This window comes from Haliotis asinina, chromosome 4 (genome assembly GCF_037392515.1).
Source record: "Haliotis asinina isolate JCU_RB_2024 chromosome 4, JCU_Hal_asi_v2, whole genome shotgun sequence".
NCBI classification, from domain to species: domain Eukaryota; kingdom Metazoa; phylum Mollusca; class Gastropoda; order Lepetellida; family Haliotidae; genus Haliotis; species Haliotis asinina.
In genome coordinates, this window is record NC_090283.1 from 61,760,939 (window position 1) to 61,784,996 (window position 24,058).

At 41.7% G+C, this 24,058-nt stretch overlaps 1 protein-coding gene across 1 annotated transcript in view; it reads left to right on the plus strand.

The window, feature by feature from the left end:
* Positions 1-218: 218 nt before the first annotated feature.
* LOC137282637 (somatostatin receptor type 4-like) overlaps positions 219-24,058 on the plus strand; it is a 48,270-nt gene continuing 24,430 nt past the window's right edge. Inside the window, exon 1 of the mRNA XM_067814422.1 lies at positions 219-298. Coding sequence (XP_067670523.1) covers positions 270-298 — 29 coding nt within the window. The 5' untranslated portion in view covers positions 219-269. The remainder of the gene's footprint in view (positions 299-24,058) is intronic.

The window sequence follows — 24,058 nt, forward strand, 5'->3', positions numbered from 1 at the left end:
TTTTCGACCTAGCTTTCTCCTTCGGTGTACGGGATACAAGGGGACACAAACACAAACGGAGACCAAATTAGCCCTTCCTCATTCAAGACTATGACTACCGTCCGCCTATAAATGTAGGAAGACTAAGCGTCGTCAGCCAATCTGAGCACAGCTTGGTACGCGCGAATAATATTACAGAAGGTGGTCGATCAATAGCAAGTTAGAGCAAGAGCAGCTGGCAACAGCGGCAGAGTGTTGGTGCCAGTTGCTGAAGCAACTATGCTACATGGATGCTAGGTGATCATACGGCTTTTTACAGGTAGGAACTACTGTCGTCTCAGCTCTGGTCGTCGTGCACTTTGAGTCAGTCTCTTGTTTAAGTTGAAATTCTTCATCCACTTAAAATGTATATGTATGATTTTTATTTGATTAATTTTCTTGCAGATGAATTTCATATTCCTTTATATTCCTGTCTACGTATGTGTTAACTAGGCTGGAGGTGGTTAATGAGTAGCTTGTGTTATTTGGAACCACTTTCGGGAATCTTCAAAACATGTCAACAGGTGACGCCAAGAACTTGTTTCACACTTATTGGCATTCAAACCCACGTATCCATGAAGGTCCCGGGGTGGAAGAGGCCTTCAGCAACCTATACTTGTCATAAAAGGCGACTATGCTTGTGGTAAGAGGCGACTAACGGGATCTGTTGGTCAGGCTCGCTGACACATGTCATTGGTTCCCAATTGCGCAGATCGATGCTCATGTTGTTGATCACAGGATTGTCTGGTCCAGACTCGATTATTTACAGACCGCCGCCATACAGCTTGAATATTGCTGAGTGCGCCGTAAAACTAAAATCACTCTCTCATTCACTCTGTGAACTATTGGTTCATAGTGCGGCGTAATTCTAAACTCAGTCACTCACTCAAACCCACGTCTTAGGCTAGCTGTACACGACAGCTTGATCGAACATTTACATGTAAAGATGTGCATGGTTTGTACAATGAACCTGTTACTTCTGGTAGTGGTCGACCGACGGTTCTCCTTTTATGTGTAAGGTTAAAATGGGGTCATCAAGTGCAGTCTACGTCAGGGTCGGGCTCGCTAACTTTCACACCATTCGTCTAACTCATCGTCTTTTGTCACGTGAAGAACGAATCGCAGGAATGATATGATATCACATATTCATGAAGATGACACTCTGAATGTAAATGATCAACTCTGAACGATTTCATATATATATGTACAGTATATTCGATTCGATTCGTTCTTCACGTGACAAATTTATGTTTATGATAACTGTTATTTCGGGAATAGTTACAATCACGCTTACGTTGTAACCAAATTGAAAATCATCAAATTTCTCCAACAACTGTCAATGTTTATTCAGGGGCCTTGGACTGGGCCAGATACCGATTGTGTATGGTGTCATGAAAGTCTGTCTCACAGTCACTGAACCACATTTTGCCAACAGCCTCGCCCTTTCTGAAATGCTGAAGCTCAAAAGTAAGCTAATCTGGATTTCCCTGGGATCTATGGGTCTGTCTTGTCGTCCTTTTCAGTTTTAATCGGATGGTAACAAATACCATCAAAATTATATTATCTATTAAAAATTATATGCTATCTATTGTACACATGAGGTCAGGGCACTATATATAAGTAGGCGGTTAATCTGAATAACGACTTAAACTTGTCTCAAACTGTTTTACACATTGTCATGAGGTTCAATATTCGGATTCGATCCAGAGAACGCCTAACAGCCAACGGAGTGTCAACACGACTGGCTTAGGTATTGAACTGGAATGAGGCTATTGACTGTGCGTCTTGACATACTTCATTACGTGATATGAGGCTGTACGCTTGGTTATGCCCAGACCCTCAGTTTTCGTGATATAGGGCTCTGTGAACTAGTCCCGAGGTAGAATAGGCCTTCAGCAACCCATGCCTGCCATAAAAGGCGACTATGCTTGTCGTAAGAGGCCACTAACGGGATCGGGTGGTCAGGCTCGCTGACTTGGTTGACACATGTCATCGGTTCCCAATTGCGGAGATCGATGCTCATGTTGTTAGTCACTGGATTGTCTGGTCCAGACTCGATTATTTACAGACCGCCGCCATATAGCTGTAATATTGCTGAGTGCGGCGTAAAACTAAAATCACTCTCTCATTCACTCTGTGAACTATTGGTTCATTTTCTTCTTTTTTCATCATGTGAAACCATCCAAACCCTTCCATCTATCGTGTCACTGGAGGCTGTGCACACCCTTTACATTGTGATGTGATATGAAACTACGGTAAACATGTGATATACGGCTTTACACACCAGAAGTCATTCAGACCTGGTACTATATCATGTGATATGAAGATGTGTAAATCAGTAGTTATTTATAATGGATTACTCATTCGTTTGGTATCAGGAGGCATGCTGCAGTAATGATTCGAACATTTGCACCATTATATGATATGGAGCAGTAATGATTTAGCCCCTTAACTTGTTTCTGTGCACCAGTAATGATCCAGAACGTATACCCTGCCATGTCACATAAAACTGTATACACCCGTACCGAACAGAGCCGGTTACTCTTTCATGAGATATGAAGCTGCATACACCAGTAACGATTCAGACCCATTGCTCTGCCATTTGACGTAATTGGCTTTTCCCTTTCAGCCCTTCATGTGATATGAGACTACTCGTCAATTATCATTGAAACCCTTTACTGTGAAGTAGTATACACCAATCCCATCGGTCTGTATGCAAGGCAACTATGTTTGCCGTAAGAGGCGACTAACGGGATGAGGTGGTGACACGAAGCTGTAGACGTCAGTACTGATTCAGAGCCTATACTCTCCAATGTGACACGAAGCTGTAGACGTCAGTACTAATTCACACCCTTTACTCTCCGAAGTGACACGAAGCTGTAGACGTCAGTACTAATTCACACCCTTTACTCTCCGAAGTGACACGAAGCTGTAGACGTCATTACTGATTCAGACCCTTTACTCTCCGAAGTGACACGAAGCTGTAGACGTCCGTACTGATTCAGACCCTTTACTATCCAGTGTCACACGAAGCTGTAGACGTCCGTACTGATTCAGACCCTTTACTCTCCAATGTCACACGAAGCTGTAGACGTCCGTACTGATTCAGACCCTTTACTCTCCAATGTCACACGAAGCTGTAGACGTCCGTACTGATTCAGACCCTATACTCTCCAATGTCACACGAAGCTGTAGACGTCCGTACTGATTCAGACCCTTCACATTTTCATGTGATATGAGACTGTGTATACACACGCAGCTTCATAATGTCCATCCGGCAAATGTGTAATTTATAATGCATAAATTCACGTAACCATACCGAGGCTAAGTGTTACGGAGCAGTCCCACATATTGAATGAATAATACATACTTGTCTTCAACTGTTATGGCCACATCCCACAAACTGCAAGGCTCAAAATTAAGACTGGAACAATCCTGTATTTACAGAAAGTAGTTTAGCGTGTAATAGCCTCGTCTCGATTTAATAGCTACATTCGCCCTTTTCTTGTTCTATTTTACGATGTCTATCCCTCACGAAGTGTGTCTGAGGCAAGTCAGGGCTTTGATCATCAATAGACACGAAACAAAGCTGATACAGAGTTTACTGTTCTGCCACTGTGTGTAATAAACAATAATCCACAATTAAAGTTATTTTGAAAGACGAAAAATAAATAAACTGAAGAGCCCATTAGACTTGACAAATAGGCCCTTATGCAGTTTCCGCCGTAATTAGTGTCACCCCGCCGTAGTTATAAGCGCTAGTTCTTACCAATGATTGATGCTTACGAAAGATTTTTGTGTGCGATAAACTGTGTATTGTGATTCTTAAAATACTCGAAGCTTATAGTCTATTTCAATCACTAAAGAACCAAACGTTCTGCTCACTTGATTCTTTTCACTGGACACTTTAAAGTACATGCTGGTCCGTGCCAAGCGCTCGGCATTAATGGTTGCAAGGACTGGTCAACTCAGAGTGAGTATAGTGTCTCTGATTGGGGTATTCATGTGTAACTGCGTCATTGTGTGTCAGGGATGCGTAACTGCGTCATTGTGTGTCAGGGATGCGTAACTGCGTCATTGTGTGTCAGTGAAGCATAACTGCGTCATTGTTTGACAGTGAAGCGTAACTGCGTCATTGTGTGTCAGGGATGCGTAACTGCGTCATTGTGTGTCAGTGAGCTGGCACTATAAACCTAGCTAGAGGGTTGGTGCAAGCACCCACATACACACGCATATATGATAATAGTCATAATAAGAGTGCTTGTAAAGCGCACAACTCCACGTGCTAAGCACATGCTCAATGCGCATGACAAAAACATGAAATATATTACGTAAACAACAGAAAATTTACAAGAGTTCCAGAGCACTGCAGAATTGTGAGACAAAGAGCGTCCTACAAAGGCTTTTAGATTGATTCTTGTAATGTCGAGCTGTAAGTTGCTACCAGAATGAAGACGGTGGGATGGGATGAGTGGCTTGACAAGACTCTGGAGATACTTTGTAAAGGAGTTGTTGAGAGATTTGTACGTGAGACACAGTATTTTATGATCAGTTCTTTCTTGGCCACGGAGCCAATGGCGAGAAGTCAGGATAGAGGAGACACTAGATGATGATGAGCGAGTGACAACACGAGCGGCATGATTCTGAATTTTCTGAAGGCGTTGAAATATGAGCGACACGGTACGACGTTGAATCCTATTTTACCTCACCGTACCTCACCTTACCACACCTTACCTCACCTTACCGCACCCTTCTGAAGCAATTCAAATGGAAACGCTTGTGACGAAGACTCAGCAATGCAGTGTTGAGAATATAGGTATTGCATTGACGTAATGTCTCAGCAACTAATTCCTGTTTGGTTACCTTATTTGCATTTGAATAGAATCGTTATGTCAATTTGATTGGATTGGTTTAAAGATCCGGCGACACTGCCCGTTATCTGATAGAGCTACACACTCATCAAAGACAACGTACGATAAATGTGTCTGGTTGAAAGCATCAGAGTTAACGCACTCCGTCTTACCGACATGAGTGATGTCCGATGTCATTGCCTCTTTAGAGATGCACCATATGTTCCTTGTTTTACTAAGTTTGCAATTCATTTGTCATGGTATATGTGTGACAGGTGATCCTGATGGGGTCGAACACGCCGACCATTTCAGCCTGTGTCATCATTAGTTATTCTTTCAATGAATATAAATTGCACGTTAACATCTGTTCTGGAAACGCACGACTGACCCATTGGACGTGTTTGCTCATAAACAGAGGACACTGACATGAATTATGGTAGACCTGGCTTGGTGACAATATACATATAGCGTTTCTAAATTGTATTTAAACGAAGCAAGCGCACTAGTACTAAAGCGGGATGTCGGCCACCAAATGATAACTAAATAAAACGCTACAAAACCCTTCCACGTCCATACGATATCTCTGCTAAAGGCAGAGTCGGTTAACAGATTCCATCTATGTAATGCGTCTGTTGTTAATCGTTACCAAATAATCCAAGGCAGCAAATGCTACCCACAGGACAGGGATAGTTTCGTGAACAACGTGTGCCAACACTGATTTTCAGATTTTCGGTAATACACAAGGCTCGTGATGTTCCACGAACTGTGGGATCTGTTTCCTCTGATAATAAATTCTTGATATTCACTGGTGTTCAGCTTTAATATTCAGGTATAACCTTCTAAGTATGGAACATGTCTGTTGTTATCATGTGCTACTTGGGTATGGATGTTGCAGTTCTGTCGTATCTGAAATACAATCATTCTTGAGTATTCGTAACCTTGGCTGATGAAGAAACACCAAGATTTATTTAAATTAATAACGTGAAATGAGGTCGATTGATGGGAATCAAGCTTGCCATGACTGCCAGGTCATGCCGGATCCTCTGATGCAGGAGCCTGTTTGTTAAGATCATAGTGAAAAATAAATCTTGTGTCAAACACACCGTCGGGGGTAATCTAATAGTGAGCTATGCTTAGAGACCGGCTTCACGACGAGTCCTGGTGTTGGGTATTGAGCCTTGTTTAGAGACCGGCTTAACGAGTCCTTGTGTTGGGTATTGAGCTTTGTACAGAGACCGGCTTCACACTCGGTCGTGGTGTTGGGTATGGAGCTTTGTTTAGAGACTGGCTTCACACTCGGTCGTGGTGTTGGGTATTGAGCCTTGTGTAGAAACCGGCTTCACACCCGGTCGTGGTGTTGGGTATGGAACCTTGTCTAGAGACTGGCCTCACACTCAGTCGTCGTGATGGGCATGGCGCCTTGTCTAGAGACTGGCTTCACACTCGGTCGTTGTGTTGGGCATGGCGCTTTGTTTAGAGAAAGGCTTATGGCACTGTGAGAATTTGGATACACAAACTTGTGTACGGTACACAACCCTGGGCACTGAAAACAACCCACGAATCCGTTGGTATGTGACCAGACTCGTCACGATATGGCTGAAATATTGCCGATGTGACGTTAAATATTAACTTACTCACTATGTGACCAGATGGTGGCCACATGAATACGTGCAACCACCAAGATGTGGGTACACCAACGTGCAATAAACTTGGACAAAGTACTCTGTGTGTCCCAGTCCACCCAACTGTGAACTGGTACTTCGTAAAGATAACAATACCGCAATAACTCGGTGCGGCTAGTAGCTGCAAGCGTAGTATGATAACAAGGGAGTTTGATAATCCAATGTGACGTTGAGATCCAATGGTTGAGAGGGAAAATATCAGCGCCTTGAGCAAACATCCTACAATAATAACTTTAATTTAATTCATGGAATATACAAACATGTCTACACTCCCTATTAAAACCATTTTCCTTTGTGCCTGCAATTTGTGCCGCATTTTAACATGGGGCCCTATCAGGCACGGTACGCTGGAAATGCCTTGTTTCACGCTCCCCACGACAAGCGATATGTATATGGTGACAAGTACCGCATTTAGGCTGTCCACCCACACTGCACTAACAAGCCATGCAAGTGGTGTCAGACCACTTAACTCTCTCTTATTTGAGTGTCACGCGTTCGGAGGATATACATTTATGGTTTCGTAGGTTGCCTACGTTAATTACCTTTTTGGGATGTACATGTGGAGTGGTGTACTCCATCCTAATTGGGGTGCGACGAAGTGGTAACATTTTGCTTGCTCTTCTTTGAAGCAACGTGACTGGCTGAAAGAGAGGGTCAAAACGAACCGGAAGTTCCCATTCTTGTACCTATTGGATTTTAAGATTATACTTGTTGGACATTTTCTTTTTTGAACCTGAGGTAGAACATATATATACAATTTAAACATTCGTGTAGGCGGAGGTTTTGGACTTTGTGGTATATAAACAACATTACCGACCATGTGTTCCACAAACCGGAAATAGGAGCGGGTGTCTTTGTGTTAGTGTCTGGACGGAGGTTTCCTAAAAAGAACGGATTACATTTGACGTGCTGGCATCCATCCATCTTATCTTGGGTACAGAAAACAGGCTGGAAGTGTAGTGTGGTATGTGATGGTTTGTGTGCTGTCAGAAATTGCATTATGGGCTTGTATTCGTGTGCGTATACACCTGTTTAAAAGAGGTACTTGTTCTGTGGCCATTTACGTCAGGTTTGTTTGTAATTGTCGTGCACACGTTTGTTTGATGAGAGCGTTTCATCTGAAGACAGAGGTTCTTTTGAGAAGTTGTCCTGAATGAATGTAGACTTTTTGCTATTATTGTGTATTTTCATTTTTTGTTTGCTTCGTTTGTTTTTTTTATGTTTCACTTAGTGTTAGCAGCCGGTGACTACTCGGGTCTGGACTGAATAATCCAGTGATCGACGTTATGAGCAGCTATCTGTGATGACGTGCAAACAATGAAGTTGTCGAGACATATTATTGTAAACTCCTCCTGATACCGCCAATGCTGGCTGGGGACCAGGCGCCTGTTCTTAGGGACGTGTGTGTGCAGGGGGAGAGGAGAGAGGAGGGCGGACGGAATATATGGTTTAGGGTGACACAGCATGCATACATATCTGTTGTTGTGGAATTGGAGGTAGGAAAACATATTGATTTGTTTCTTGAAAGCTTTAGTCTGCCCATGTCCGTAACGCTAATATTGCCTTCCCCTTAGCGACCGCACTATGTCGATCCACACTTTTATACTTTAAACATAACATTTCTGAGATTCCGATGGCAACGATCGCTTTGTAGAACAGCTTGGTGCCATCTGCAATAAAATGATGGTTCATTTTTTCAAACTGTTTGCGCAATACAAACACGTTTATAAATGCACATATAAATCGTCACAATATTACACAATTCCAACCATATATGACGGATCTAGTCAGGCATATCGCGTGCTTTAAGTTGGAGTATGAACCAGGCTTTGTCCTGAGTACACCAAGTATTTGTTCCACATGGTAAGCTGCAGTGAATCCCTGTCAGTTTGCTCGATAACTAAGTTTCTCACAATCAACAATGCTTATTACCATAGTATTTCTTTTCGGAACGGCAGTTATTGATTTGAAAAAGGCAGATGTTGACGCGATCGATAAGGATGCATTGATAATTGTAGCGTGGAAGTAGATAATCATCGCTTGTAATGACATCATGAATGAAGAATGTTCTGGGCTTGAACTAATCCCCGGGAACCAGGTCGCATTTTTATGGCCAGAGTCTACACAGTGGCTTTGGTTCGTTTATTGAACCAGGCCCTTCTATCGACGCTTGTTGGGTAAGAAATAAATTATTAACCTCCGTCATATTGCTGAATGCAACCTTGAATAGCAAAACAAAAAGTACCGATAATCGTTTTGTTGTTTAACGATGCACTCAACAACGTCCCAGCTATATGGTGGCGTTATGTAAATATTCAACCTCTTCATCCAGTGATCAGACACCAGAGCATGAATCTACGCAACCGGCGTATGATGTAAGCCAATTACGCCAGCCTGACCATCCGATCCCGCTAGTCGTGTCATACGACAAGCATTAGTTACTGAAGACCAATTTTAACCCTGGGTTCCTTATCCTTGTAATCGGTGGCACAGAAGTGAACTTCTACCCGTATCAAATTGTCAGTTTCATTCGCAAACCAATCATAAGGCGCAACTGGTTAAACATTCCGTACACTTTCGCGTCCCTGGTAAGACGCACTAGCATGAGTTAATTGTTGACAGGCGCGCATCCTGCTACGGATAAGGGACTTAACTCTGTATTGAGTATAATTGCTAGTGAACGAGCATGACTGCAATAATGTCTATATAATTATTATCATATCGGGCAGGTAAAATCAGTAAGTCGGAAATGCATATTTCACACTTGATTTCGTGTCATGGTATTTCCAAATTTTGTTGAACAATGCTCATAATATTGACTCCAGATTCAATTATTTATTGCGGCTTTAAACAACAAACGCATGATGTAATATGTCGATGGTCATGTCGTCGTTCACTGGTCCAGATTCGATTATTTACACGCCACTGACGTATTGCTAGAATATTGTTGATGGTGAAGTTGGTGAGTTTGTAACAAACCAGGTAACTTTATAAAGGATAATTATGTAAGAATCTACACCGAAATGTAGAAATAAACAAGACGTTATTCGCCTCAAAGTGGCGTTAAACTACGCATACACATTTAACAACACACAGTTGAGTTCTTGTGTAAAGGCAATTATACTTGACCTTCCGTGAAGAGTCACTGTATATTCCCGTCACGATACAGCGTTATTTGTGTTGTGTAAATCCATTTGCACGCATGCGCCATTACAACTCACACATCGGGAAATCGCCATCAACCCGGACGTGTTCACAGATCTGAGTTATAGTGACCACTATGAGATATTAACAGTATTTCTGGTTTAAGGATAAACGTGGAACTACCTTTCGTACTTTTGCATGTGTTTAACGCCGTACTGAGCAATATTCCAGCCATATGGTGGCAGCCTGTAAATAAACGAGTCAGGACCAGACAATCCAGTGATCAACAGCATGCCCTAAGATACGATGACATGTGTGAACCAAGTTAGCGAGCCTGACTTCCACATCTTGATAGTCGCCTCTTCCAACAAGCAAGGTCAATGGATCAATTCTAATCCAGATCTTTAAGGGTCCAATAGCATGTAAAGACAGACGAGAGAGACGATACACTCAAACAGAAATGGTAGCATAACTCCACCACGCTTAGCGATATTCCATTTTCATTCAGGTCAGTTGGTGACAAATTACGGGGGCAATAAACTTGTGAGATGCTTGTTGGCCTGAAATTAAACAATTTCAACAGAAATGTTTGTAACTGTATTGAAGCTGTGATCGTTTGGCTGTCATCCCACAAATATGAAATGATGAAAACTACCTATGTGGAAGCAATAGCGAGATGACTTTTATTTGTACGAAATTTGACACTTTGACAATTTTTCCATGACAAAATCAATTACGTGAACACGGAAGGCATCTGTTTGATTTTTTACGTGGAGATAAACACCAAAGAGAATGTTTCCAAGCCAAAACAGATATTTTTAATTTTGAACGTTGATTGACTTGTAACTTAATGATTGTTCGCGGATCTTTCCTCGTCCTAGTTCAAAGCTATAAAGGCAAATGGAGGCAACAGGTGTTTTTGTATGGAATTGTGAGGATAATAAGAGACGGAGTGAGCTAAGATTTAAACTCATATCGTCCATATTTCTGATGTTCTGTGCATTGTTAAAAAGCTTTTATGATTTTCCTTTTCAACAACAGAATTAGAAAAGAATACCGTGTCGTTATTTGGACCATATGTATGTCAACTGGACATATTCTTTTGAATTCCGAATTGTTACTATTTTTATGCGAGTTAAATTTCCTTATTTTTCACGATACTCCTTCTATGTTCCTAAACTTGTGAACCAGTGCAAATGTAATCACCTGGCAAATCTGGAAAGTATGCTTCACACTTTTGATTCCCCGTTTGTTTGTTTATCACAAAATGCTCTCTTCCTATAACAGAGTGCGTTTCCACGCCTGTTTCATGTCGTTTTCATTCTGTCTGGACAGTTTGTTCTGGTGACAGAGACAAGCTTTCACCAATGTCTAAGTATTCATGGATGCATCTACAGCAACTGATTATTAAATATTTACGATATAATTACTTAACTGGCACATATAATCCGTCAATTGAAGACCAAACAGTGTCCAGTATGGCAGAGGGCTCACTTCTTGACGATTTTATGGTTTCCAGTGACGTTTTAGTGAGAAGATACCTCATTTTATTAAAATGCATATCATTGATCCATTATACGTCGACCATCAAGCTCGTTCGGCCTAACTGTGTGGACATTTCAGCTGAAAGGGATTCACATTAAGAAGCGATAGGTCTGAAAGATCTTTTTTTTCCGCGTAAGCGACCATCTAATTTTCTGCTTAAGGGAAACCTTGGTCTTAAATTGCAACTATCAGGTGTGTGTCAGTGAGGGAGGGAGTTTTGTTTTACGCCGCACTCCAACTATATGGTGGCGGTCTGTAAATAATCGAATTTGGACCAGTCAATGCAGTGATAACATGATAACGCCGTAGAGTTGGTGCTGTGTTTTTTCTTTGTTTGTAAAGAGTACAGTAACGAGTGAATACGCGATGTAAAAAACTCATTTGGACTTAGATTGTGTGCTCTGTCTGGCTGGGACCGATCCGACGTATAATTCAACTCAGCTTAACGTTTTAAAAGTCTATTTTCCGATTACATGTCGGATACCAAGACGACTAAACGTAACCCGATCAGGTGAAATTTACAATAATAGTAAATTTGAAACATCTTTTTCAGCAAGTATCTTAGCTTAAAATGACAAGGCTTGAATTCACAGAACGGAGAATTTCTCACAGGGTTGAAAAGCGTGAAGTGAATTAGTGTGCTTGGTGGTTTCCTTCGGCTTCAGACACAGAACGCGGAGGCAGGATTGTTCTGTGACAGTCGTCTGACATTTCCGAGTATCTCCAGGGACAACAGGGGAACGTCGTCCTTCCTGTCGCGTAGTGATACGCTCTTCAGCTGATCTCCGATGCTACAGGCGTTGATAATTTTATCTTTCTCCCGACAGCGATATGACAGCAGCCTCTTATAGTTCTAAAAGTATCATGGCTACGTTGTGGTAGAGATGACGTCATAGTGACTCATGACGTCACGGACTGGACTAGCACGTCATTTGCCACAATGTCATAATAAGTATATGACGTACGTTCACGATTACCACGCGAATGTGAAAAATCGGAAGCGGTTTTATGACGTATAGGGAGAAGAAAGTGAGTTTTGAGCGTATCCTTGCTTTGAACAGCGATTCCGTTGCATATACTGAACTGCAAATGTATTGTCACACCCATAGAGGATTCTTAATTCACAAACTTATATTCGCCCTTATTAAATCTAAACGGAGAACTGAGTTAACGCAATTTTGGGAATCACATTTAGAGATCACACAAACAAAATCAGCAGAAGTGGTAACATCAGGATACCTCAATGTCAGTATCATATATTGAGGCCATATTGATCGAAGATAGCGTTACATAGTCTGTAAATGGAATGAATTATACTGTTGATGGAGTCCCATAGGAAGTTGAGTCTGTACTGCAAACTGCCAGATCGAGTCCAGCCGCAGTTGTCGGCCCTAGTTGGAGGTCATTCAGTCTTCTTTGTATCTCGTTACAAAGGCGTTCGTTTGAACCTGAATTTCGGACTGAGTGCAGGCCTTAGGAAGTCCAATGTTGCTCTGGCATTGTGGACTCGAGCATTGATTAGCTGGACCTTGTGACTTCTGTGACGTCGAAAATGCGGTACAACATGGAGTCTTATGACTTGGTCAACATGGCAAGCAGCTGTCCCGCCATTTCCTCATCTTGGACCGAGATTCCGAGATTCCGAGATTCTGGAGCACTACAGTGTCAACTCACTGGTTCAGATCCACTGCACCCTACACAGCGATACCTGGCCCACCTCACGAGTCTCTTTTAACAACACTCTCATCTCAGTATCGGATTTCATCTAAAAAAAACCCCACAGTTTTCCATTGTCGACAACGCCAAATCGATACTGAGTTACTGCAGTCGATTGCATGGTGACGATCACTGAGGACATGACCACGACGTGGTCCGTTACATCAGTGATCATGTCCTCGTAAACGTCGACGTGGTGTGTAGACACTGATGGGTCTGTCTGATGGGTCTGAGTCCCAGTGTGCTGGCATGTTGTTTTCGTCGCTCTGTTGGAGCAGTCCTGAAAATGGTTACATACAATATGTCGGCCATGATGCTGTGATGTATTAGAAGTTCTTAGTGGTCTGACGCCGCTCCAGTCTTCACATCTATCCAGTCTTCTTCATGGCTACCCTGCGAGCAGTTTTGTCAAAATTGTAATTGTCTCAAGGCTTGGTTTCTCAGAGCGCCAAGTCATGATGTGGCGACTTTGCCAAAACAAGAATGATTACAGTAAAGTTTGGGACTCACTTTCATTGGCAGGATTGTCACGATATACACGTGCATTTGCATTTTCAGTAATGTCATATGGAACCTCTTTCCACGTCTGCCTTTTCTGGTGTGTTTGGTCGATATGATGTTTCATCAGAAAACACACTGGTGGTGGTAACAGCTGTCAGTTTGGATTGAAAAACATCTCAACAAACGGTACAATCATAATATATACAGCAGCTTGTAAGAACAAAATTTTGCATTTGTTTTTGAAAGGTGACGTTTCCTTTGCGGTTCAGTACATGTATATTTATAGCAATATTTAGTATAGAACATGAAAGAGAAATATCGTCATAAATATTGGCTCTTCGTAATTGGTATTTCAAGTCAAGGATCTGAACAAGAAGTACAAGTTTACTCGTAAATCACAATAATGTGATGTTCTACAGCAGATTTCACATTTTCTTGACCAAGTTCCGAGTTTAATCATCCGTAACTCGTGCTTGTAAGAGGGTGCGCATGAAGGGATCGGGTGGTCAGCTTCGATAACGTGATTGACAAATGTCATCGGTTTCCACTTTCATATATAAATGCTCATGCTGTTGATCACTAAATTGTCTGGTTATCGATTATTTACAGACCACCGCCATATAGCGGGGATATTGATGAGTGTAGCGTAAAACGAGTAAAAACGGGGTAGCGATGGGCGAGCTGGCTAAAGCTTCAGGGTAGTGATGCATAGAGGTGGAGGTGTCGGGATCGAGCCCACCTGTGACCGGTGTGAAAACCTTATCGTCAACTTTGTGTGCAGACTCTTTCCGTGTTGTCACAACCTCTGTGCACTTAAAAGAACCCACGAATCTGTTGGTATATGGCCAGATTGTGGCAACATGAATACGTGCATACACCTAGTTGCGGGTACAGCAACATGCAGTAAACTTGGACAATATACTGTGACTATATGCCCCAGTCCACCCAGCTGAGAACTGGGTACCTCGTTAGGATGTGAGAGCCACAATAAAACTCGGTGCACCTAGTGGCAGCAAGAGTTGTATTATTTACAGCTAGTTGAGATTGATAATACGATGTGACGCTGAGACGGACATCCAGTGATGGAGGGAAACAAATACCAGCGCCTTGAGCAAGCAATAGCTGCATGGATATGTGCGCTATATAAATAACATATAATAAAACTAAACTCACTCACACGACCTTGACCAAGTGCATAATGAGCTCTTCGTTCAACTGTATTCGCATAAAGAAAGCATTGAATACGATGTCATAGGGTTTTGGCGTCCCTTGTTAAATTGAGAGGCGGCTGACAAGGGATTCAGTTCTATTGAATGTATTTCTCACGCTAGTGAATACACAATGCCATTCAGAAAGTCGTCAAATGTAATACACGGTAAGTTTGAGGTTACACTTTCTCAGAAAGTACAGATTCTAGTACTTTTGGTGGGTTAGTCCCATCCCAGATTCAAACCAAGCCAGCAGGACCTGTCGCCGGCACGCAAAGCCAGCCGCCGAACCCACTCGACTACTTATCGTGGAAACAGCGGTGGCTGAGAGGGTATACACGGCTGACTTTGAGTATTTGAGAAGGTTGGGCAGTTATTTGAATCTGTAGTTTACCGAGAAAATGTAATACTAAATATAAGGTGCGTATGTTTTGTGATGTTTGAAAATCATTTTATTGTCAAGATAAACGACGCTCGTCTGTTTACATATAAACGTAAAAATAATTGGAATACTGGGTAACAAAAACGAATGTGTTTACCTAGACGTTCTCCCGACCTGTATACAGTCTGATACAAACAGACATACAAACAGTCAGTCAGTCAGTGAGAGTGCCCAATAGTCTCAATCACTCTAAAACTCCAAACGAAATATATTCCCATAAAGCTCTGCAGTAATGATTTATTTTATTTTATTTTTTTTAAAATTGAAAAAATAACATGAAAAAAATTTTCAGAGGGCAATGTTTGTATTCGTAAACATTCTGGCATAAAAGCAGCAACATACAAGAACACGTGGCCAGTGTATGACACCACCACCAAAGTGTCCGCTGCCTTTTCTGAGAAAAAACAACACATGTTTGGCCGATATATTTTGTAGTGAACATTGTGCTACGATATAATACACGGCATGTCGCTAAATATCCCTATAAAGTACTTAAAGAGTTCTGAATAATCACTATCCTTAATTACTAGTATTTGTAGGTCAACTTATTGATTGACTCTACTATGAACACGGAAGACACTCGATTTTGTATGGTTAGTCAGAGTTTACTGATAATGACACCAACAACGTAGCATCTACGTTACCCTTACGTCGTTGGCTACTAACTTATATTTAATTTACAGTACTGTTTCGTCGCTTTTGATAGGATATTTAGATAATAATATCAATATGCATACAATTTATAAATACGGAAAACGAGAGAACACATGTTTCAATTTGTGTGTTGGGAATAAAACACGATATAAATGGAGCGATAAATTCGTTTCGCGCCAGCAATGAGCTTGGCGCCTTTCTGTACCTGCTGGAACGTCATATACTTTGCGTCACAGTGAACCAGGTCACGTCTTAAACTCTGGCGTGTGGAGTAGATCTTTACCTTCAAGGATATGTAAAGCGCTGTTACACGTGTATCTGCCTGTAAAGCAGACATGTCATTGTTGTAAGCAGTAGAGATCGGTGTGACAATGAACGGCACGTTACACTTTTAGAGCGTAGTATTGGCTCCCTTGCCCAGTTAATCCAAAGACGTACACACACACACACACACACACACACACACACACACACACACACACACACACACACACACACACACACACACACACACACACACACACACACACACACACACACACACACACATATCTAGCAATATTCCAGCAACAGGCTCTTTGGCGTGACGAGCGAACGCTTTAACCACTGGGCCACTCACCCGCCTCCTTTCTTGAATGAATGGAGGTTAAGATGATTTTACAATATTTCACTATAGCAAATGCTACCTGTGTGTTTGGTTAAGATCTCCCTTTTAACTTTGCGGCAACAAGAGTTTGCATTGGGAAGACACGTTGTTAACTTCCTGGATCTATGCCTTTATCAAATTAGTAGGAATTTGAGCGTTGGGATTCGAAACCAATAAGTAAAGCGGGCATGGTTGTAAGTCGGCGTTGGATTTCGAATCCATTAACCTGCATCACAGCAAGTTTTGCCTCGCTAAAAAGCGAACGAGCTGAGATATAGCTGAATGCTGCTGATGATGAGCCAGCGGAGAGAGCAAGCAGGCGGAACAAGTAATCTCGACGAATACATTTGGTTGCTACTGGTAAATTGGAGATAAAGCACGTGCAATACATGCTGACCGTGGCGTGAAATCAATACCGATACCGTTTGACACGTGTCTCGTAGAGCGATTTAGTTCAGCAAAACACCATCACGAGCACCTGTTTCCCTGTTGTTTCAAATGGAATGTTCTGGAGGGCGTTCCCATGTATGCAAATTGGGGTCATTTGTCAGGTCGTGGCTCATCTGATACTTCTCAAACAGTAGTAAAGTTCGAAACCACGTTGGCCTCAAAACCAAGTCGCTTTTTCACTTATCCATGCTGTTTCACAAAGATAAAGTTCATCGAGTGGGGTCTGAGTTCGTGAACTTAACATTCCGAAATCACGCTGAAAGTAGGTGCTAAATATTTGACACATTAGCAAATAAAGTTTATTTACTTTGCATCATATAAGTCTTGTGTACAGTCATTCTGTTTCAAGACGCACGATGACAATCCAGATAGAAAATGATGGTGACATGAAGCTCAAATAAATTACCATTTTCGATTTTAATAGATAATGTTTTAAATGTACTATCTGCGTAGCCTATTAAATTATATTCTGTAAATTATATCCATGATTGCATAAGTATCAAATGTGTTTAATAATGTAGTCTATTTTTTGTTTTAAAATATTTTCACTCAATTAGAAATCTTTGTTTTAATGTTTACACCATTTTCAAATTTCTTGTGGAAAATATAAATTTCAACCCATACCGTATCGTAACTTTTAAATGAACATTAAGGACGTATTTGAAATATGCTACATACTTGTCCACAATTATATTTTACAGCAAATATGCTCTTCATTAAGTTATGTATGTGCATGTAGATCCGTTTCGCCATAATGAAGACACTGAATCAACCGACCGCAGAGTTAAAATAGATTCAGTGATAACTTGAAGCTGTTAAGCAAGACTACTGGAGTTTCCACCGTATCAGAGCACTTCCCGTCGTGAAGTAGACTAAAATTTTTCTTCACCATTGAAAAGGTCTTAAATCGTTGCAGCTTTCTGACAACCGAAACTAACTGAACTGAAAGGCATGAAAACGGTTCTCAGAAATCTGAGCAAGAATGTTGATTGGCCACTTACACTTTTTCCCTGTCGGCTATGGCGAATCATTCTTTTTTTTCGTTGTTTGTTGTTTCCTGTGACCACATGTTAAAGACGTGGTCTCATAATGTTTGTGTGCCCATACATGTGTTTTTCATGAGTGATGTTTTCTTAGCAGCATCATGATATGTCTGATGTTGGCTCGTGTATACAGTATTTAATTGAGCATCCTCTCATAGACAGCCTCGCAATCTTAATTACCTACACTGAAAGAGTTCTGTGCACAGATAATGAGTTCTTTGCACAGATAATGAGTTCTTTGCACAGATAATGAGTTATTTGCACAGATAATGAGTGTGTTATTGTATATAGTGTATAACAACATTGCAGTGGTATTCTTGGCACAGTGGAAACAGGCTTCGCCCATTGCAACTACTCGAGGAATAGAACCAAAGTGAACGCTTTTATCACACCGCCCCCTTAATTTCCAGTAACTTATTAGACAATACTGGTTTAGTAGTGGCAGTACATTGTCTTTAAGAATCATTGCATTTATAATAAAGTCATATATACAGTGACCCGTGAAGGTCCCGGGGTAGAATAGGCCTTCAGCAACAAATGCTTGTCATAAAAGGCGACTCTGATTGTCGCAAGAGGCGACTAACGGGATCGGGTGGCCAGGCTCGCTGACTTGGTTGACACGTGTCATCGGTTCCCAATTGCGCAGATCGATGCTCATGTTGTTGATCACTGGATTGTCTGGTCCAGACTCGATTATTTACAGACCGCCGCCGTGTAGCTGGAATATTTCAGAGTGCGGCGTAAAACTAAACTCACTGACTCACTCACTCACTCATATATACAGTGTATAAAGTCGTCCATTACAGTAGTGAGTGAGTTTAGTTTTACGCCGCTTTAGGTAATATTACAGCAATAACACATTTTCATATTGTTCACGCAAAATATCGTTCTTCGTATTTTTCATATGATGCTCAAGGGCAAAATATCATTTTTGTCATAGTGATGTGACGTCATAAACAGAACTATGACGTCATAAACAGTACTATGACGTCACGTGGCTTTATGACGTTGACTTCTACATGTGACGACCGCGGGCAGCCACTCCATGTTTGACAATAGATTTGGGTTTATTTTCCTCAATTTGACGACTTCGCTCTCGCTTGAGAAATACCAACTTTTAGGCACTTGTGGCGTACACACATCAGAACATCGATACTCATACAATATCCTCTGTTTATGTGCATCGCTACAAAATGCCCTTTCAAAGACTAGACCTGGTCAGCCTCGGGATTCTGTGTATTGACGTTGCCTTGATTCAGTGACATTGACTGACGCACACGTTGCCAGCCCCTTGGGGGCTCGGGGGGTCTCTTTCACTCTCAGCATCGCGGCATAATCGCATCCCGTAAAATACAGTCGAACCTCAATGCCTCGAACTCGGTTGAGACGACTTCCCGCTTGTGTCACATTCATGTCTCAATTCCTGCCGATTTCCATATCTGTATCATTGTTCTTACCCTTTGTCTCGAACTAGATGTGTCAAATTCCCGGTTGAGTCCCTAAAAATCCTATTACGTGTAAATGTATCCTTTGTCTCCAACTGTTGAAAGTTTTCATAACCCGCCGCCATTCCCCATTCGCACACACAGCTGCATTTTGTCTTTTACACTATCGTGGGGTTTGAATTCACTAATTTATAGATCTGTCCGAACAAAGTCATAAAACCTTTATCTTTGATAAGATATATTTGCCAACAAGTGTTTATCATGGTTTAACTCACAGATGCACTTACCGAATTACACATACCATTTCAGCGAACGATAATATGACACAGATGTTTCATTTTTGGCACCTTCTGAATCTTCCAGGTTCATAGGTGGCCCATTTGTTAAAGACGCTGCAATTTGCAGACTTATTCCCACGAGCAGACACCTTTGATTTGGGTTCACCACGATTAGGTCGCTATATTTGTTAGTGCGATGGTTATGCTCGTACCATTCACAAACGTTGTAAATGTTTGAATCCCGTATCACCATCTAACCCGATTGGGATATATCTCGACTACTGTTCAAATGGTGTCAACACCAACTCACTCACTCATTCTTAATCTCGCCTTGTAACCCTGTTTAGACTTATTCTTAAATAGACATTCATTAACCTGATGTGTTTTGGGTTTTTTATAGAGAATAGACACAGCAGAGTCAAGCAAAGATGAAAGTCTCTGTCAGAGACAGTTATCCTTCGTTTCCTGACTCGATGGATATCGATTGTTGTTAATCTTAAATGAAAATATTGTTATGGTCTTTGCTAATCAGCATTCTCTATTGTATCCCGGTTTCGTCACCCGAACATCAGTCGAGCTGAGTACCGAAGAAGGGTGTAATTTAGTTTTAATCAGATCATCAGCCGATCCATCTATTTGCCTCTTAGACCAGCACAAATTGCTAGGGAGCCGTATTCCTTATTGGAATCAACCCGTAATCCTACGATCAAAATCCTTTGGTAGTTTGCATTATAGAGAGTTACATGTTTAGCATCATTAGATAGTGAGCTTGGATTTGATTATGTAATTGCTCTTGTAATACGAAAAAAGCAACAACCCTCCCCGACTGCCTCTACCCCCCCCCCCCCCCCCCCCCGAAAAAAAAAAACCCAAAAAAACAAAACGGATAAAACAAGAAAAAAATAACGACAAAAACAAACAAACAAACAAGCAAACAAACAAACAAATCCGGGCCCAAATTGAGAAATTACAAAGAAAAAACCCCAAAATAAACAAAAAGCAAAACAAAACAAAACAAGAAAAAGAAACAAAAAAGAAACAATATGAAAATGAAAAGAAAAGAAAATAGGAAACAGAAGAAAACTCGCCACAACTAGCAATAATAATAAAAATAAATAATTGCAGCCCAAACTCTAATTAGTCCCGCTCCCCATTGTTCGTGAAGCCAAAATATAGCACTTCGTTATCTTATGCTTCACATGACACTTCCTTTGCCCGTGGCGTTATATCATTGAAAACCCGGTCAATAGATCAGTGTGCAAGCTATTTTCATTCTCATCTCCCTGGGGAGTATAAACCCATTCTGCCTGAGGCCAAAATGGTCAGGTTGTCGACGTGTGTCGACACATGAATCTGCTCAGTGACGATTAGCATTAAACAGTGTGGTGCATTGCTGTGCGGGGTCAAGTTATTATAATCCATTAGCACCAGACCAGCACGAAAGGGCAGCGTCAACGTCAAGACGTAATTGTACACTTTCTAACGTAGCTCCACACTGCCGATTGCCTACAATTGCATGAATTGTATAAGATAAACGCCGCTGTGATGAGCACTGGCATCTTGTTTTATTTGCCATCTTATTTTTGTCCTCACGTTAATTGTAGAAACATGCTATTGTTTAGTTGGATTTTTGGCCAGATATAAATTTGTTTTAAGTATAATTCATCCTAAAGTGAAAAAGGTGATCGGGTTGGTTAAAAGAGAGAACTTACTCATTTAGCCATGCGCTGCGTTAAAACAAGTCAAATATTTTGTTCCAACACTCACACACTCTGGACGAACTGTCAATTTACTTTTCCACTTGTGAAATTCTGTATATAGCTGAGTGCAAGGCAATGAGATTTACAAGACTAGAAGATCGACAAAAGAAGGTGACAAAACTCAGTTGCATATACCAACATGTCACCAATTCTAATGGGAACTGGATGCATGCATGTATACAAAACATAAAGACGTCCGGTTTGTTTCTCGAATATTTGAATATTTTTGAGGATTTACATAACATGCTACGATTATATCAGTCTCGTGTACCTCGTAACTCCATCGTGAAGCCATATGACGAATCCTTGAGCTTTGTCCATGACCTGATTAGGCCTGTACACCGATGAATCTACACCTACACCTCTCTTTGAGTGAGTGAGTTTAGTTTTACGCCGCACTCAGCAATATTCCAGCTATATTGCAGAGGTCTGTAAGTACTAGTAACCGAGTTTGGACGAGACAATCACGTGACGATCAGCATGAGCATCGATCCGAGTAATTTGGAACCGATGACATGAGTCAGCCAAGCCAGCAAGCCTGACCACCCCTCGCTAGTCGCTTCTTACGACATGCATAGTCGCCTTTTTCGTGGCAAGCAGGGGCTGCTGAAGGCCTATTCTATCCCGGACCTTCACGGATCCACACCTCTCTGTGATGCTTTGATGTCTTCATGTCAGTATAAATTGTGTCGAAAGCTGCCAGGGTCAGAATAACCGCCACAAACATCACTCCGACATCATTTTCATTAGATCCAGGTGGCCACAACATGACAAATGGAATCTTTCCGAGACTTGGCAACACGCTTCAGCACCGGATTCCACACATACCCAGTGTGTTATGGGTCGGCCAATCGTTATTCAGATGATACGTCACTGTCGCTCAAACAACGGGTGGTCTTCATGGCGCACCCGAACTATCTGATCCCCTTTTCATTCCAAACGTGCCGCATCCAACAGACACGTGAAACGGAATAGACGTAATAGCTTCTGCGGAAAGAATATTATGTCTACATCGCTGCTGTAGTACACACTCGGCGTGACACTCGAAAACCGCTAACGTTGACGCAGTCTCGGAATGAACTTCGCCACACGGAGAAGTCGTCGACGGCACGTCACGTCAACGTCTGTGTAATCAGGTACCATTTCAGTGATTTCAGCTGTAAGGAATACGATTTCAGTGATGGGTTGTCCAAATCCGCCTGACGTTCATACGCTCTTACGTTGTCTTCGGCTTCGTTGGCGATCTGTAACGTTATTAGTTGTTGATGCCGTCGTTTCTAGTTTGGATATGCGCTTAATAAGTCAAGCTACCTTCCCACAAATAATTACCAAATGCTTACATCATATCTGTAATGCCTGTGATTCGAGCCTTATGATATTTCTTTCAAACCACTGCAATATCAAACATGACACAAATGAAATTAAGCAAATGTAAAGTCTGCTGTGCCCACTTGCAGTATCGACGTTTTCTCATAACCATGTACCAAGTATGATGCGATGAAGACTGCTTGTAATCTGTACATGTAGATATGAAAGTACAACATGTTTTGGTTGCTTGTAATTCCATTTATCCAACGGTTACTAGTGGTTAGAGCGTGCGCCCGAAGAGCGTTAAAATGTGGCACTGCCTGGCGCTCGGCATTAATGGATACAACAAGAGCTGGTCGGTTAACATGCCGGTATCATATGACTGAGCTGGGTATTCATACTTCACTGATTCATGTGATTCAGTGAGCTGACGTTATAAACTCAGCTTACGTCTGGGCTACAACAAGCTGCCACGCATTCACACACATACACGTGGTTTGAGCGAGGCAGTCTTAAATACACCGTTAAGCTCATTTAGCCTCAACTCACCTACATGCAACAGCCGCGTTTGGATATGACAAACCTGTGATCAATACTATGAAGAACGACGTACACGAACCTGTTCAAACAAAAGTGTCATTTTGTCGGTTCAGGAATGATTGCTAAAATTTCGTTATTAGTTTGGTCTCGCAATGTAAAATTGACCACACACGTATGATGTTATAAACAACAGCACTCTTCTACAGTTCATTCAAAATCCGGGCTAGAAATGATCTTCAGTGAGGCAGGCTTGTCGTAAAAGGCGACTAACGGGATCGAGTGGTCTGTGACTCGCTGACTTGATTGACACATGTCATCATATCCCAAGTGCTTAGACAGATACTCATGCTGTTGGTCACAGGGTTGTGTGGTACAGACCGTCGCCATGTAGATGGGATATTGCCGAGAGTTGCATAAAACAATAAAAGAATGATTATTGTTTACGTGTTATCACGTTAACGATACTTGATAGAAGATGTTCCCATACGAATGTCCATTCACGCATATTGTTTCCGGAAAGGATATCAACAGAGTGCATTTTGACAAGAGTGATTCAAAGGTGATAATACAAGGCAGACATACCACAGCGTGTTCACCTTGACCTGAGCTACTCTACATATGCATGACTCGGGAGGTCAAATGGCACAGCGGCAGGTCGAGTTGATTTCATTAAATAGGGAGCAGCCAATGTTATCAACGTTGTTTTCGTGGAAAGCATGCATGCGTCAGAAACATTAAACCATCTGCTTTTTCAAAGAAAGTTTGGACATAGCATGACGACGATTTCTTGACGCTGAGATGTCAAACGGCAGCCATGTCACGGCTACT